The sequence below is a fragment of the Macrotis lagotis genome, chromosome 1 (assembly GCF_037893015.1).
Source record: "Macrotis lagotis isolate mMagLag1 chromosome 1, bilby.v1.9.chrom.fasta, whole genome shotgun sequence".
NCBI lineage: Eukaryota > Metazoa > Chordata > Mammalia > Peramelemorphia > Peramelidae > Macrotis > Macrotis lagotis.
The window spans coordinates 558845341-558861572 of record NC_133658.1 but is presented as its reverse complement, the minus strand read 5'-3'; the positions used below and the strand labels follow the sequence as shown (position 1 = coordinate 558861572).

General features: G+C 36.6%; 1 protein-coding gene across 1 annotated transcript in view; it reads left to right on the top strand.

The window, feature by feature from the left end:
• MORC1 (MORC family CW-type zinc finger 1) overlaps positions 1-16232 on the top strand; it is a 239002-nt gene that overhangs the window by 50817 nt on the left and 171953 nt on the right. The window contains exon 9 of the mRNA XM_074214443.1: positions 2265-2390. Coding sequence (XP_074070544.1) covers positions 2265-2390 — 126 coding nt within the window. The remainder of the gene's footprint in view (positions 1-2264; positions 2391-16232) is intronic.

Below are 16232 nucleotides of genomic sequence, written 5' to 3'. Positions count from 1 at the left end.
AAAGAAGGGAAGGAGAAAGGAAGAGAAAAAGAAAGAAGAATCATTACTCACAAGGCACTTAAGTTGAGGAGACAAGATAAACATGTGCAAAAATATAAGTCATAAAGATAAAGTAGATGAATACAGCATATAAAATATCAAAACATAAGATTGGGAAGGAAAGGTTGGTGAATAGAGAACTGGGGTTCTGCAAAGGAAGATCAGGTAATTTCTCTGATAACATAGTTACGTGGACAAATCTTTTTGCTTCTCAAGGACCTAGGCAATTCTATTAGATGCTATTAAATCTTGTTCTACATTGGTAGAAGGAGGGGTGGCTAGGTGGCACAGTGGATAGAGCACTGGCCTTGGAGCCAGGAGTACCTTAGTTCAAATCTGGCCTCAGATACTTAATAATTGCCTAGCTGTGTGGCCTTGGGCAAGCCACTTAACCCTACTGCCTTGCAAAAATAATAAAATAAATACATTGGTAGAAGGAGTTTCTTCACTGGAATATCCTTAGATCACAAAATATAGGCACAGACCTTAGTCCTTTATGTGATCCCCAAAGAGCTTGTATGTTAAAACAAGGCAAGTTCTTATTGCCTTATGTCTAACTGAGCCAGTCCAGTACTCAGAACCAAAGCAATAATTCCTTTTCTGCATGGAAAGAACCCTGATACAGATGCTTTGTGACTCACCTTTATATATAGTCCCTTAATTGACATGAGTTCATTTGATCCTCATGACACAGTCTGATGAGGTCCCTAACATAAATGGCCACATTCTTTTTATGGATGAGAAAATTAACACTCAGAGAGGTTAAATGTCAGGTCATATTGTCAAAAACCTGCAGCTAGAGACCAGTTTTTATGATTCTGGAGCTGTTTCTGCCACTTGCTTTGGAAAAGTCATGAACACTTTTGTCAAGCAGTGAATGCTGCTTTATGTTGACTTTTTCTGAAATGCTTATTGAGGCTTTGGGGTTGTACTATTCAGCAAACAAAAAACAGGATCTTAATTTTCAGACTCTTTGAAATAACTAGGAAGTACATATTTAATGTATAAATGCAAGGTTATATTGAAAGCAATCTTCAACACAGGAAGGAGGTCATTACTTTCAATCTACTTGGTGTTGGGTGCTTTGCCAACCAGAGCATTATACCATAGCTAGACTGACAAGCAAGCAGGTGTAATCCACAAAGCTATCCTTGAAACCAGGAAAATCTGGGTTCAAACTGTTCCTCTGACACATAATTGACTGTGAGACCCTGGGAAAATTCATTTAACCTCCTTTGTCTAAACTTCAGGTCTTCTTGCTATACTTCATCTACAAATACTCAATTTTCTGCTTTTGTAACAAGGCCTTCTTAGCCCCATCTGTAAGAATCACTTGTTCTTGAAGGATCAGATCAAGCCCCACCAATGGAGATCTTTCCTGATACCACACCCCTCTCAGCTATTTGTAGTTATCTTCCCTCATCGCATCACCTTTTTTTTGTGTGTGTGTGTGTGTGTATTTTGTATATACCTGTATATGCACATGTTGTCATCTCCAATATATTACCACTTTAGTAATGTTATGAAAGAAAATACAGACCCAAAGGGGAAAAAATGAATGTTGTCTTCCTTACCACTTATGGAAAAGACCTATTTTTCACATTGTTCCTTTTACTCTCAATACTTATCACGGTATTTAGAACATAGAAAGTGCAATTTATAGTCTTAGAGACTGACCTAGAACATAGAACACTGAGGGTTTAATTGATTTACTGAGATCTTCCATCCTCAGGCAATTTTTGCCTCTAATTGAATATACATGTGCATAGTTTAAGTATTTGTTCCATTTGTTGAATGAGGTTCTATCTTCTGTGCTCTTAATAAAAAAACATGAGATGAACGTTTTATATTTCTCTCTTCTAAAACAGACATTTTAAAGTTGCTTTATCTTAAGTACAGCCCTGATTTGTTTGTTGTTGAGTGAGTAGGTCTTGCTAGAAGGTAAGTTTCTTACACAGAACCCAATGACTATCCACTACAGAAATGCACCATTTATCATCTGTGTTATGTTGGACATTTAGAGGATCATTAATAAAGTATTGGAGAGTTCCAGAAATGAAACCCCTTTAACCAAATTCTTCCTTTGATGCAATAAAGCTTCCCATAGTGACCTCTGTAAACTCATGTAATGTATTCCTTTATTAGGCATGAGATTTTTCTCTCTTTTCCAAGTGATGTTTGTATTACTCACTCCACATTATGATCTTCAATGTTTTATATTCCAGTTTCCCAGAACGATGGTCATTCAGAGCCTACACATCCGTGTTGTATTTTGACCCTCGGATGAGGATATTCATTCAGACTAAAAGAGTTCAGACCAAATACCTGTCTTACTGCCTCTACAGACCCAGGTACCTGCGTTTTCTTCAAATTATCTTCATAGATATTTTCATTTTCAAACCAGTGATGTTGAAAGCCAAAAAAAAATTGCATTTTTTTGCCAAGGTGAGAAAAATTGATTTTGATAGCAGAGACCTTTATAATATAAACAAAATTCAAATTGAATTGGCAAGGAGGATTGCTAAAAATAATCATGCATGACAAACATTTGGGCAGTAATGGTGGTTCAATGGTGATATGATTCTGGAGACCCATTAAATACAAAAATTAGCAAAAGTGAGAATTTGTTTTTTAACTTTAGTGCTTCTCAGGTATTTTGGTTTTTATATGAGAGTTCATTTTAGATGATATATGCTTGTGACAATTCCTTTTGGGGGGGAGTTATAGGTGGACTTGTGATTTTACTGACAAAAACTCTCAGAGGAAAATTCCTCCACTATTGAGATCAGGACTTGCTCTGCAATTTATGGTCTTGTTTGGGGATATGAGAGGTTAAGTGACTTGCTATCATGTGTACCCCAGAGTCACCAAGCCAGTATTTATATCAGACTGGGTCTTCTTGACTGTGAGACAAGCTTTCTATCTACTATATACTGCTACCCCTCATATGTGATTATAAAGAAACATTTATTTCCAAAAATTACTATTATGCCCTGATAATGTCATCTATTGCCAAAAGCATGTCTCCCTGCTCTATATCTAAGTGGCTCATTCACCCCAACCTCTATTCATATTAGCAATCTGAGTTCCCAGAGAAGGACCACCACCAATTGTCTAACTACAGTTCAGACTTGCTCAGAATCAATCCTAAGAGTAACCTTGTTTTGGGGCATGCATTTCTCCTACTCACCACTGTAGCTCCTGACCCCCTCCCCCCATAATTATGATACCATTAACTTCTTTAAAATATTTTTTATTTTTTTTGCCAGTTAAGTGCAAAGACAACTTTTTTTTGCAAGGCAATGAGGTTAAGTGACTTGCTCAAGGTCACACAACTAGGTAATTATTAAGTGTCAGAGGACAAATTTGAACTCATGTCCTTCTGACTCCAGGGCCAATGTTCTATTCACTGGGTCACCTAGCTGTCCAAAGACAACTTTTAACATTTACTTTTTTTTTTAATTGGGTTCCATATTTTTTTCTCCTCCCATCACCTCCCCTCTCCCTGACACAATAAACAATTTGTTATTGGTTATACATGTTCATTGGAAAACATGTTACCATATTAGTCATGTTGTGAATGAAAACACAGACCCAAAGGGAAAAAATGAAAACAATACAAAAAGTGAAAAAATAGTATGCTTCTATCTGCATTCAGTTTTCATCATGAGTTCTTTGGAATTGTCATGGATCATTGTATTGCTGAGAATAGATAATTCATTAACAATTGATCATTATACACTATCACTGTGTAAAATGGTCTTCTGGTTCCGCTCACTGGTTCTGCATCAGTTCATTTAAGTCTTGCCAGGTTTTCCTAATTGATGGGAATATCTTCAATTTTCAATTTTTTGCCTCCACAAAAAAGAGCTGTTGAAAATATTTTTTGTGCAACTAGGTCCTAGTCCCTTTACTATTAACTCTTTTTTTTTTTGGCAAGGCAATGAATGGGGTCAAGTGACTTGCCCAAGGTCACACAGCTAGGTAATTATTAAGTGTATGAACTCAGGTCCTCCTAACTCCAGGATCAGTGCTCTATCTATTGTGCCACCTAGCTGCTCCCATTAACTCTTTTTTTTTTTTTTTAGGATTTTTGCAAGGCAAATGGGGTTAAGTGGCTTGCCCAAGGCCACACGGCTAGGTAATTATTAAATGTCTGAGGCCGGATTTGAACCCAGGTACTCCTGACTCCAAGGCCGGTGCTTTATCCACTACGCCACCTAGCTGCCCCCTCCCATTAACTCTTAAATAGAAAATGAATACTTAAAATAAGACAAATAAAATAATAAGTTTAATCAGTACATCACTGTTATTCAATATAAAGCAAATGTAAGAATAGTGAACAAATTAGTCTACATTTAAATGAGAGTCATAATTTTTTATTGATGCACACAGTATGCAGAAATTGGGAACACATTTATAGAAAGCTATAAAGAAGCAGAAAGACAGGAAAATCATACACTTAGGGCTACTCACAACCCTGGACTATAGGTTTTCATGTCCTTGGTCTTTTCAAGAAGAATCTACACCTCACAAAATTGCTCATCTAACTATACCCATCTTGTCCTCACTGCTCCCCAATAAGATAAATCTGTTCCTTTTATATTCTCTTACTGACAAAGCTGCAAAAATATGTTTTAACTCACAATCCTTCCTAAAAGTCCCTGAGATAATGTTACCATCAGGTAGAGAACTGCAAATCTTCTTGGGTTTACTTTCTAGGTAAAGCAGACAAGCCCAGCAAGGTCTTCCTTCAATGGGATGTTGTGATGTAGCTTCTTTTAAGAGCAAAATAAATACAGAGCTTGTCTTTTCCCTTGTGTTTCTCCTTATTAAATCAGAAGTAGAGAGCAATGAGCACTTCTGAGAGGTTATACCTTTCTTAGGCTCTGCATGGTGCTGGAGAACAAAAAACAGAATTTAGAAAAAAATTTAATGACTTCAAACTTCCTCTAGCTAGTCAGTATCTTCCAGCACAGCAGCTGAAATCTTTCTCGTCCTGTAATAGCTATTTCCTCCTGTTGTCTTCACAGTTCAGTTCCCACCACCATTTGTTTCTTCTTTTCTACTCCTGGTTTCTTCAGCATCCTCATTGACAAATCACAGCCTCCAGGTGCTCAAAACATTTTGTTCTTCTAAGGGAAAATTGACAAAATCCAATTTTCTACTAGCTATGAAGTCACCAGTGCTTATTTAATCATCCTATAACCTCTAAATAGTAATTTAATTTACTTTTTTGGTATGTTTTAGCCTTTTAAACTATAACCTAATGAATCACATGCAAATGACTTAAGGAATTGTAGGACCCCACAACTTAAGGCATACCTTAACCTTTACAAGGACCTCGGGGTGGCTAGGTGGCGTAGTGGATAAAGCACCGGCCTTGGAGTCAGGAGTACCTGGGTTCAAATCCTGTCTCAGACACTTAATAATTACCTAGCCGTGTGGCCTTGGGCAAGCCACTTAACCCCATTGCCCTGCAAAAACCTAAAAAAACAAAAAAGAGAACCTCTAAGTTTTCTCCTTTGTCTTCCTATTTGTTTGTGATTGACATTTTGCTTTGAAAATTATTTTTCTTTTATGTGGATTTTTTCAATTATACAAAAGACCTCTTTTTGCTCCTTTTCATGAGGAAACTTTATAAATTAGAGAAGGAAATACCTTACAGCCTGTAAAAGTTGACTTCATATAATTTCTTCACATAACAGCTCATTTCAAAAAAAAACAGCCAAGCTTCTTACATTACTCATGTATGTGCCTGTTTACAAGTACACTGAATTCCTACTTTGATTCCTCTTCATATATTATTAGTAATTCTAGTAAATGCTTTGTCAGAAGATTTTAAAGTTTGGCAAATCTCACCGATTTGGGAAAGTTTCAAATTTGGACCAGAAATATACCATATGAATATTGTCTTGGGAATAGTAAGTGAGGTTTGGAACAATTTATCACACAAAGATCATTCAAACAGTGGTTGAATTTCTTTTGTACTGACAATTCATGAAACCATCTACTGGGGGTTAAGAGGTAATGATTGTGATTTGAAACATTGAAAGGAATATTATCAAGGAAGGTATCAGATATTTAGAAATACTGACATAATATTTAGGAATACTAACATGTCATCTTATCTATCTAGGGGCACATATATTTATGTCTATAAATATAAATACAAACATATAGTTTGTATATTATTTGTTACAAAGAGCTGAATAATGCTTTAGTTTGTATAACAAAGTTTGATCACATCAACTATGTACATAGAGCCAAGAAATCATTTGTTGGACAACTTTGAACGTTTAATGTGTCTTTTTTATATGTCTACTTTTTCATTGGGGAAAAAAAAAGACTTTTCCAAAAAGTTGATATCCTGGGGCATTTTGATCTCTCATACAGATATTAATATTAAAAGTTATAGATTTCTGTAGCCAACACACTGCTTGCACACCAGTGGATTTCTCAAAGGCTTTTACCCTTGATTCCTGACTGCACTGTAGATCATATTTTTAAAAATGAACTCCACCAGGCCTGAGACTTTCCCTATAAATCTGTCTACCCTTGCATTAATAACTACCAAAGTGATGTTTCCTTTTCATCAGTTTCATTCTTCTAGCAGTACCTAAGGGGCCCCTAGCTCAATCAATACATTTGATCTTTTCAAATTTAATTATCCATCTTAGTGAGCTTGGGTAAAAAATGGCTTAAGCCAGTTGGGGAAAATGTGGATTTATCTCTCTTTTCTGAGACAAATTATATGAAATTAAATTTCATTCACCTAAATTACATATATCAAATGGTACCTATTAGTGTTCCAATAATTTTTTTTATATATCAAAGTGATATTCTTAGGTTCATATTGGCAGGAGGTAGATAAGATGATAATGTGGATCTTATTTTTGCTAAGACAAAGTCAAGGAGGGTTTAGCCTTTGCAAGTTTATATTGTTTTGTTCAACAGTTCACATAAAGCATTGTGTTAACACTGATGGTTTGATATCTGTAGCACAGGCTGACATCATCATGGGATCTTAGTTTAGATTTACAAGAAACTTGAGAGATCATCTAGTGCAATACTTTTCATTTGACAGATAAAGAAATGGAGGAAATGAGTTAGCCCACATAACAGCTAGTGACTGGTATTAGAACCCTGGGTTTTAGATTCCAATTTTAGTATTTTTGCCACGGTTTTGTCTGATTTTCATTCTTTCTTCCATGGCAAAATCTATTTAGCTTCTTTCTTTATTAATAAAAATAATGTTTACTTGCATTTATTTCCCCCTTTTGAAATATTCTCTTCTGAGCCCCAGTTTTGGTAATTTTGAATTGGGTTTTTAAATAGTATTTTTGCCCCACCTTCCCTTCCTCTCTTGCTCCCACCTCCTTCAATGTTGGCTGTAACAGAGAACTTGAAAAACTTGGTCCCCAGTGAAAGAAATGTTGTATTATCCCTCTGACAGAGATGCTGTACTCAAGATACAAAATTAGATAAACAATTTTGGACAAGACCATTGGGGAAATTTATAAAAACTTGACTATGCATATTTATAAATAGGATTTTGTTTTTCTTTTTTTCATTTTTTTTCCCCAAAAGGTTTTGGGAGTTGTGAGAGGTAGCTAACAAGAGTTGGGGACAATCTTCCTCCTCTCCTAAATAAAAAGAGCAAACAGAATAGAAGAAATAACAGAATGAATCAAAATAAACTGAATGGTTTTGAAAATTACTTATTGAATTTATTATATATTTAAAAAGAAAAGCAAATTGTACTCCATGGATTCCTATCCAGGGGCCTCATGGGATCCTATTTCTGGGAGTCTCTGAACTTGAATGGGGGAAGATATTTTTATTTTCACTAGCTTTTAACTGAAATTTAGTATTTCATTAAATTATTTAAAAACATATTTCAGACTTGACTTACAGACATACCAGATTGCTAAAGGGTTCCATGACACATCGTTATGTAATTGAGATTCACAGTTTCACGTACAATCATTTTCAGGTTATATTGCATATGTAAATGCTAATTTTATTTTGTTTATATTAAATTTAGAGTAAATATAAATTAAAAAGGGAACAGACAAAGCTGGATCAGAGTGGTTCCTCTTATCACTTCAATATTGTAGTGGGATTGGTCGGGGAAGTACTGTGCTGCTGAGGAACCTGGTACAAATTTTAAAGTAGTGTTTGTCAAGAGTTGATGCTGTAGCAATTTATGAAATTCCATTTTCCTTCATCTTCCTAATTTTAGAGGTAAAATATCTATCATTTGGGAAAAGCTCAAAAATAGAAGACGATATTCCTTTGATTTTTTTTTTAAAGACACTTCCAGGTTCCAAGAAGATGTGTTGGAGAGTTATGAGTAGCCAACTATGACATTTTCAATTAGAAAACTAAATATTGCTTAAAGAAATATAGAAATAGAAGTGATAATCACTGTGATCAGTAGACCAATCCATTGACATTGATCCCTCCCGTTTTTTCAGACACTTCACTACTAAATCCAGTGACTTCTTTGTCCTCAATCTGCTTCTCTGTAGTTTTTGTCAGGTCAGTCCAAAGGATTGATCTTTGCTTGGGTTCTTTATAGACTGTTTTCCTCTTCTTTCTCTTCCTGCCTATTTGCTCTTTTTCAGCTTCTTTCAAAACAGACAAACCGGGGCATTTTGTTATTACTAGTACTAATTTTACTCTATATCATTATATTATTATAAAATGATATTACTATATTATGTTAATAGATTACTACATAACTTTTTTGACTTGGTAATACTTTTTCAAAAATTTTTTTAATATTTTAATTTTTGTACAAATGATTTTTTTTATACATTACTAAAATATTCTTATTTAAGAGTAAACATAGGAGTAGGTAGGTGACACAGTGGATAGAGCACTGGCCTTGGAATCAGGAGTACCTGAGTTCAAATCCAGCCTCAGACACTTAATAATTACCTAGCTGTGTGGCCTTGGGCAAGCCACTTAACCCCATTGCCTTGCAAAAAACAACAACAACAACAACAACAACAACAACAACAAAACTAAAAAAAAGAAGAGTAAACATAATACCCCTCCCACCCAAAATGTAGACCCTCATGAGCAACAATGTAAAGGAAATAGAGAGAAATTGAAATTAAATAAATAATAATAGGGGCAGCTAGGTGGCACAGTGGACGGAGCACTGGCCCTGGAATCAGGAGCACCTGAGCCCAAATCTGGCCCCAGACACCAAACAATCACCCAGCTGTGTGTCCTTGGGCAAGCCACCCAACCCCACTGCCTTTCAGAAACCAATAATAATAATAATAATAATAATAATAAATAATAGTAGGGACTGCCGGATGGCTCAGTGGACAGAGCACAGACCCTGGACTCAGGAGTACAGGGGTTTAAATCCAGCCCCAGATACCCAACAATCACCCAGCTGTGCAATCTTGGGCAAGCCACTGAACCCCACTTGCCCTGAAAACTCCCCCCTAATAATAATAATAATAATAATAATGATAAATGTGCTTCAGTCTGTGTTCCAACACCACCAGCTCTGTTCCGGGTGGATCACATTCTTTAGGCTAACTCCATCACAAAAGCCACTTCCATATTTTTCCATTATTGCCATTGCTGATCCCAACTCCCTCCATTCATACTTCCCCACTACCACATACTATATTTTCTCTCTCCTTTCACTATGACTCTCTTCTTAAATGTGCTGTAGGGTAGCTGAGTGGCACAGCAGACTGATCACCAGCCTTGGGGTCAAGAGACTCTGTGCCCAAATACCAGCCCTAAGGCCCAACAACCTCCTGGCCCTGTGGTCTCAGACAGGCCATCCAATGCCAGCCCTTTGCAAGAAGTAAAAAAGAAAATGTGTTATATATGACCACTCTCCACCATGGTCCACCCTCTCCTCCATCACTCACATTCCCCCTTCCCCCTGTCCCCCATCTCTTCTATAGATGTCTATACCCTATTGAGTATATATGCTGTTTCCTCTCCAAGCTACCTCTGATGAGAATGAAGGTTCCCTCATTCCCCCTTGCCATTGCAATAGCTCATTGTAATTAAAAAAAAAATTCTTATATGAAATATCTTAGCCTATTCTACCTCTCCTTTCTCTTACTCCCATTACATTTCCCTTTTAGCCATTGACTCCATTTTTACAATATATTATATCTTCAAATTCAGCTCTCTCCTGTGCTTCATCTATAAAACCTCCTTTTACCTGCTCTATTGAATGAGAAGTTTCTTATGAGTATTATCAATATCATTTTTCTATGCAGTAATACATGCAGTTCATCATCATTAAGTCCTTCCTATTTTACCCTTCTCCTCTACTCTATGCTTCACCTGAGTCCTGTATTTGAAGATCAAACCTTCTGTTCATCTCTGGCCATTTTAACAGGAACATTTGAAATTCCCCTGGTTCATTGAAAGTCCATCTTTTTCCCTGGAAGAGGACATTCAGTTTTGCTGGGTAGTTGATTCTCGGTTGCATTCTAACCTCTTTTGCCTTCTGGGATATTATATTCCAAGCCCTACAAGCCTTTAATGTAGTTGCTGCTAAGTCCTGTGTGATCATGACTGCAGCTATACAATATTTGAATTGTGTCCTTCTGGCTGCTTGTAATATTTTCTCTTTGTCTTGGGAATTCTGGAACTTGGCTGTAATATTCCTGCAGGTTTTTTTTTAAATCTCTTTCCAGGGGAGATCGGCGGAACCTCTCAATTTCTATTTTGCCCTCTCCTTCTAGGATATCTGGGCAGTTTTCCTGTAGGAATTCTTTAAAAAATGAGGTCAAGGCTCTTTTTCTGATCATGACTTTCAGGTATCCCAATAATTTTTAAATTATCTTTCCTGAATCTCTTTTCCAGATTAGTTGTTTTTTCATTGAGATGTTTCACATTTTCTTCTAATTTTTCATTCTTTTGGTTTTGAAGTATTATGTCTTGACTTCTCTTAAAGTCAGCATTTTCCTTTAGTTCCATTCTACATCTGAAGGATTTGTTTTCCTCAGAGAGCTTTCTTATTTCTTTTTCCATCTGGCCAGTTCTACTTTTTAAAGCACTCTTCTCCTCAATAACTTTTTGAACTGTTTTATCCATTTGATCTATGCTAGTTTTTAACATGTTATTTTCTTCAGCATTTTTTTGAATCTCCTTGACTAAGCTGCTGGCTTCTTTTTCATGGTTTTCCTGCATCTTTCTCATTTCTTTTCCCAATTTTTCTTTTATTTTCCTCACTTGATTTTCAAAATCTTTTTTGAGCTCTGTCATAGCCTAATTCCAATTTTAGTTTTTCTTGCAGTCTTTAGATGCAGGAGTTTGTACTTCCTCATCTTCAGTTTGAGTGTTTTGTTTCTTCTTGGGATCATAGACAATGTATTTCTCAATGGTGTTCCTGTTTTTTCCTTTGTTTATTCATTTTCCCAGCCTGTGCCTGGTCTTGGGGTGCTTCCTGAGCTTTTGAGTATTATTGGGACACCCTCCACACACACACACAAGGACAAGGATCTCAGTGTGTGAAGCTCTGTCTTCCCTCCTGATCTGTGAATGATCACAAGCACACCCCTCTGCCATGGGGCTGAGGTGGGGGGGCATGTTGTTCTATGGGGGGCCTAGACTGTGATCAGTATCTGAATGTGGTCAGAGCCCCAGAGTCCTCTTCCAGGTACAGAGAACAGACCTCGGAAGTCTCTGTATGCTCTCCTATCTTGGGTATACTGGGCACTTAATGCTCAGTTGCCTGGGGGCTCCTGCTTACCAGCTCATCTACTTCTGGTTCCTGGATCTGGGCTGTCTTGGCTGCTACTCGATGAGTGCCCTGAGGGCTGGGCTTCATGCCCTTGCTCTGGCAGAGGCCCCCCCACTTTATCTTCCAAGTTGTGCCCAATGCTCCCCGGGCTGTAGGTCTGGAAACTGCCCCTGCAGCCGTGAGCCACCGGCTCCCAGGCCCCCCAGGGCTGCCTCTGCGAGGCTTAAGTGCCTTCACTCTGTAGGATAACCCCTCTAACCCCATGGAGTAGAGCCTTTCCACTATTTTACAGGTTACCTTGGGCTGGAGAAATGCCTCACTGGATCCTTCTGTGGGTTCTGTCTCTTGAAAATTTAGTTAGAGTCCTTGTTCTATGAATTTTGAAATATTATATAGAGAGAGCACCTAAGAGAGGCTCTTCTCCTGTCACCCTCTTGGCTTCTACATAAGGTATTATTACTACCAGTACTATATTTTTATTATTTTATTATACTGCTTTGTTACTCTATAAACTATAAAACTTTATTACTATATTATATTTTATATGACTACAATACTTATTTAATATAATTGTTATTATGTGCTACTATTACTAACAAACCTAAGTTAAATTATTTTGACAGTAATATCCTAGACTCAGTAGTCATTCTGGTGATCATTCTATCATGGTAATAATGCTTATCGATGCATGGATTGGTCATTAATACTTTTTGATCATTATACTCTCTTCTTTATGTGTCTTCCTGGTCAAAGTAGTTGAAACATCATCCCTGAGTATTAATAAGTGGTTTTTGAGACTTTAGAGACTTTCTAGATTTTTCAGTCTTCCAAAAAATTCTGCTCAAAGTTCACTTAGAATATGATTCATTTTATGAAAACTCAGTTTGTGTATAATTTTTCAAAAACTCATCTGTTATACGACATGTGGAATACCTCTCCAGGCTTTCTCTAACTTTGTTTTTCTCTCAGTGTCTCTCACTTTTTCTCCATCTTTATCTCAGATCAATCTATCTTGATCTGGCTAGCTAGTTACCCAACTTTATCTCCATATGAGAGATGAATATATATATATATATATATATATATATATATATATTTACATATATATATTGCACACATATGTACCTTGTATATATATAATATGCATAAATACTTATATAAGTATAGTTTGACATCAAATACATTATTTCTTAACTTTTAAGTTGGAAGTTCAGGTATAGAAGAAAAGGAAGTTGTGACTGAATTTTTATTTATAAAAATTAATAATGGTAAAAGATTTTAGGTGAAGTATCACAATATTCTTATGGAGAAAATGGTGATATGTGGGCTGGATGGTGTCATTATTGGTTGGAGTCAGCATCCCAGGAAGAATGACCACCAGGATAATCCATAATCTTTGACATAGGCATGCCTGAGAAAAATAAAGGATTACTTACAATGTTTCTGCATCACCCTCTCTAAACCTTGTGACACTGGAGTCACCCATTGTTTAGTCTTTGGTGTTTAAAAGCTGCAAAGACATTAAAGCATAATTCCCCATTCCCCCAGCTTCTACTCAAGGGAGGCTAACCTGAGAGAACATGTAACCAGAGTAATCAGGGATAGGTGTCCCCAGAGCTGCACTCTGTGACTCTCTGTGACTATTAATGAATGATTCATCATAGATTTTAATAGGCCCAGCCTGGGGGGCTGATCACTTCTGATTTTTAGCTATTGCTTATAGGCAAGTTCAAAGTAAGGGACAAACAGGAGCTCTCATTAGGACCACTGGCTGCAGCTGCTGTATATGATCACTCCTATAGTCACCTCCCTTGCTTTCTTGATTGTGGTCAGTTGATTCTTTTCTGGTAGAACAGCATTACCCTCTATGTGTTAAAAGCATGGAAAGAAGTTTCTAGCAGCATCACTGGACTGTTACACTCAATGTTATCTTTTACTTGACTGAGGATTTGGAAAGCACACTTCTCTAATTTGTAGATGGCAAGAGATTGCTATTATATGACATGACAGAATCAGGGATCAAAGCCAAACTCAAAACAATCAAATGTCACAGGGATTTAATCTTTGTTTAAACCTGTGTTTAATCTTTTAAAAAATCTTTTAATAGTAGTATTTATTTGAACTCTCAACAATATCATCAAGTGGGTAGCATAAGAATTGCTACCCCAAGGGAAACTAAGGTTCAGAAAATTTGAGAGACTTGTCCGAGATCACTAATGTCAGAGCTAGACTTAAACTCATTTCTTCTGACGCAGCTTTTTAAAAAAAAAAGCTATAATTTTAATGTAACATTTATGTATAGACTAGTGGTATCCATTTCTGGGTAGGTAGGTGGCACAGTGGAAAGAGCACCAAGTCTGGGGTCAGGAAGACTCATTTTCCTGAGTTCAAATCTGGTTTTTAATAAAATACTTACTAGTTGTGTGATTTTGGGCAATTACTTAACTACTTCTAGACTCAGTTTCCTCATTTGTTGGAGTTTATAGTCTCCAATTAGATTTTTTCTCATAATATACTTTTATTCCCTCAGTTCTGTGTCTTAGCTACTGTTCACACACACATATGCAAGAAAATTGTTTCTTTGTGATTTTTTTTTTGTGGGAGGGAACAGAAATTATTAGTCTCCCTTTTACCTCTTTAAGAAGTCATCAGACTTAGATGGGTTTTAGTAGAAGTAAAAGTATTCATTTTAGCCCATAAAATTTCCATTTGAGAGAACTGATTATGTTGTTGAGAAAGAAAGTGATTTGTTCATTTAAGGGCATTTTGAAGAGAGCCAATGTGTATAATTCAGACAATTTCAAGTCTTTATATGGTTCCTGAACTGCCTAATAACACCAGAATGAACTCTCAATCATATATAATTAGCTTGACTGTGCTCTCTTAGCCCTCTAAGTCATCCATAACACCATCATCTTTTTTATCTTAGTTATGTTTTTGCATGTGTATGTGCACATACATATACATGTATGTGTGTATGTATGTGAGTTTGTGTGAGTGTGTGTGTGTATGTGTGTGTGTGTGTGTGTGTGTGTGTGAGAGAGAGAGAGAGAGAGAGAGAGAGAGATTGTGATTTGTGTTAACATCCTACCTTCTGAGGCCACCTGGGAAGATCTAAAATAATTTTGGAAAATGTGTATGTCCCATAGATTAGGTTGACAGAAAGAAGAGCTTGGATTGAGTCCCAGATAGCCACATAGCCACAACCCTAAGTGAGTCATTTAACCTTTTTATTATGCCATCCATAGACTGGGAAAAAATAATCCTGACCCTTTTTATACAGGTGTTCAAAGGAATAGTTTACAGAAACTTGGAGTGCATAAAGATGAAAAATGCTAAGAGGGATGAGATAATAGTAGCCTTTTTTCCCTTTTGGCTCCAAAATAGCCACCTTTGTGGGTGCTATAAATATAGTTGAGAATGAACAATATTTAAGAACACTGATCACAAGTTATTTTTAGTCTCCTTTTAAAAACAAAAATTCAGTTATGTTTTGCTTTTCTCCCCACTGTGCTCTGGTTCCTAACTAGGAAATGAAGAAATTTTTGCTTAATCTTAGTCCGTTTTTATTAAGTATTATAAATTAAAATACAGTCTTTACAGATTTTTTTTGAAATTTTCCTATTATATCACTTGCATCCTGTAATTCTGTCAGATGGGTGAAGAGAGTTGGAACATGACAGAATATTAGTGGGAGAAGAGATGAAGTTCTAATGAGAAGCAAGGGTTCTTAATATTATGGTTTAGAGACATGCACTCAGGAGAAAGAGATAAACAACTAGAGCCGGAGGTAGAGTTACATTCCTATAGAAAACAGTACCATCAGAAGGGAGAGGTAGAGGGACATAGGTCAATTCACAGATCTAAACTGACTAGTGTAAGAGGAATAAAAGAGAGAAAGGAATAACTGGTTCTATAAAGGATTTTCTTCACTTCACTTGAAGGAGACATAAGTCAAATCAGCAATTTTTAGTGTTTATTATGTGCCAATCACTGTGCTAAAATAAAAATACAAACAGAAAGAGTCCCTGCCCTCAAAGAACTTACAGTCTAATGGAAGATGACTACCATAAAAGGAAGCAGGGGGCAGGGGAGGGGTAGGACAGGAAAGTTGAAACTCTTGTTACAAGGTCATGTTAGAGAAAATTTTGTGTGATCAGCAGGACTGTATAGCCTGGAGAAGAATGGAAACATACTAGCCTTGAGCCTTCTTAAAATGTAGGTTCTGTGAGGCACCAGATAATCAGGGGGGAAGAGGTCAAAGTGATAGAAGGTAGTAATAGTAGTTAGGGAGTAGGGGTATGGGTTAGAGGGGTAACATGGTTGGGATAGGGGGTAGAGGGTGGACTCAGCTTCCAGGGTGAAGAAGTTTCCATGGCATGGTAGAGGAAGGCTTGTGAAGATAGATCAATAATACAATCTTTAGAGGGATGAGAACCTAAGATGATGGAGA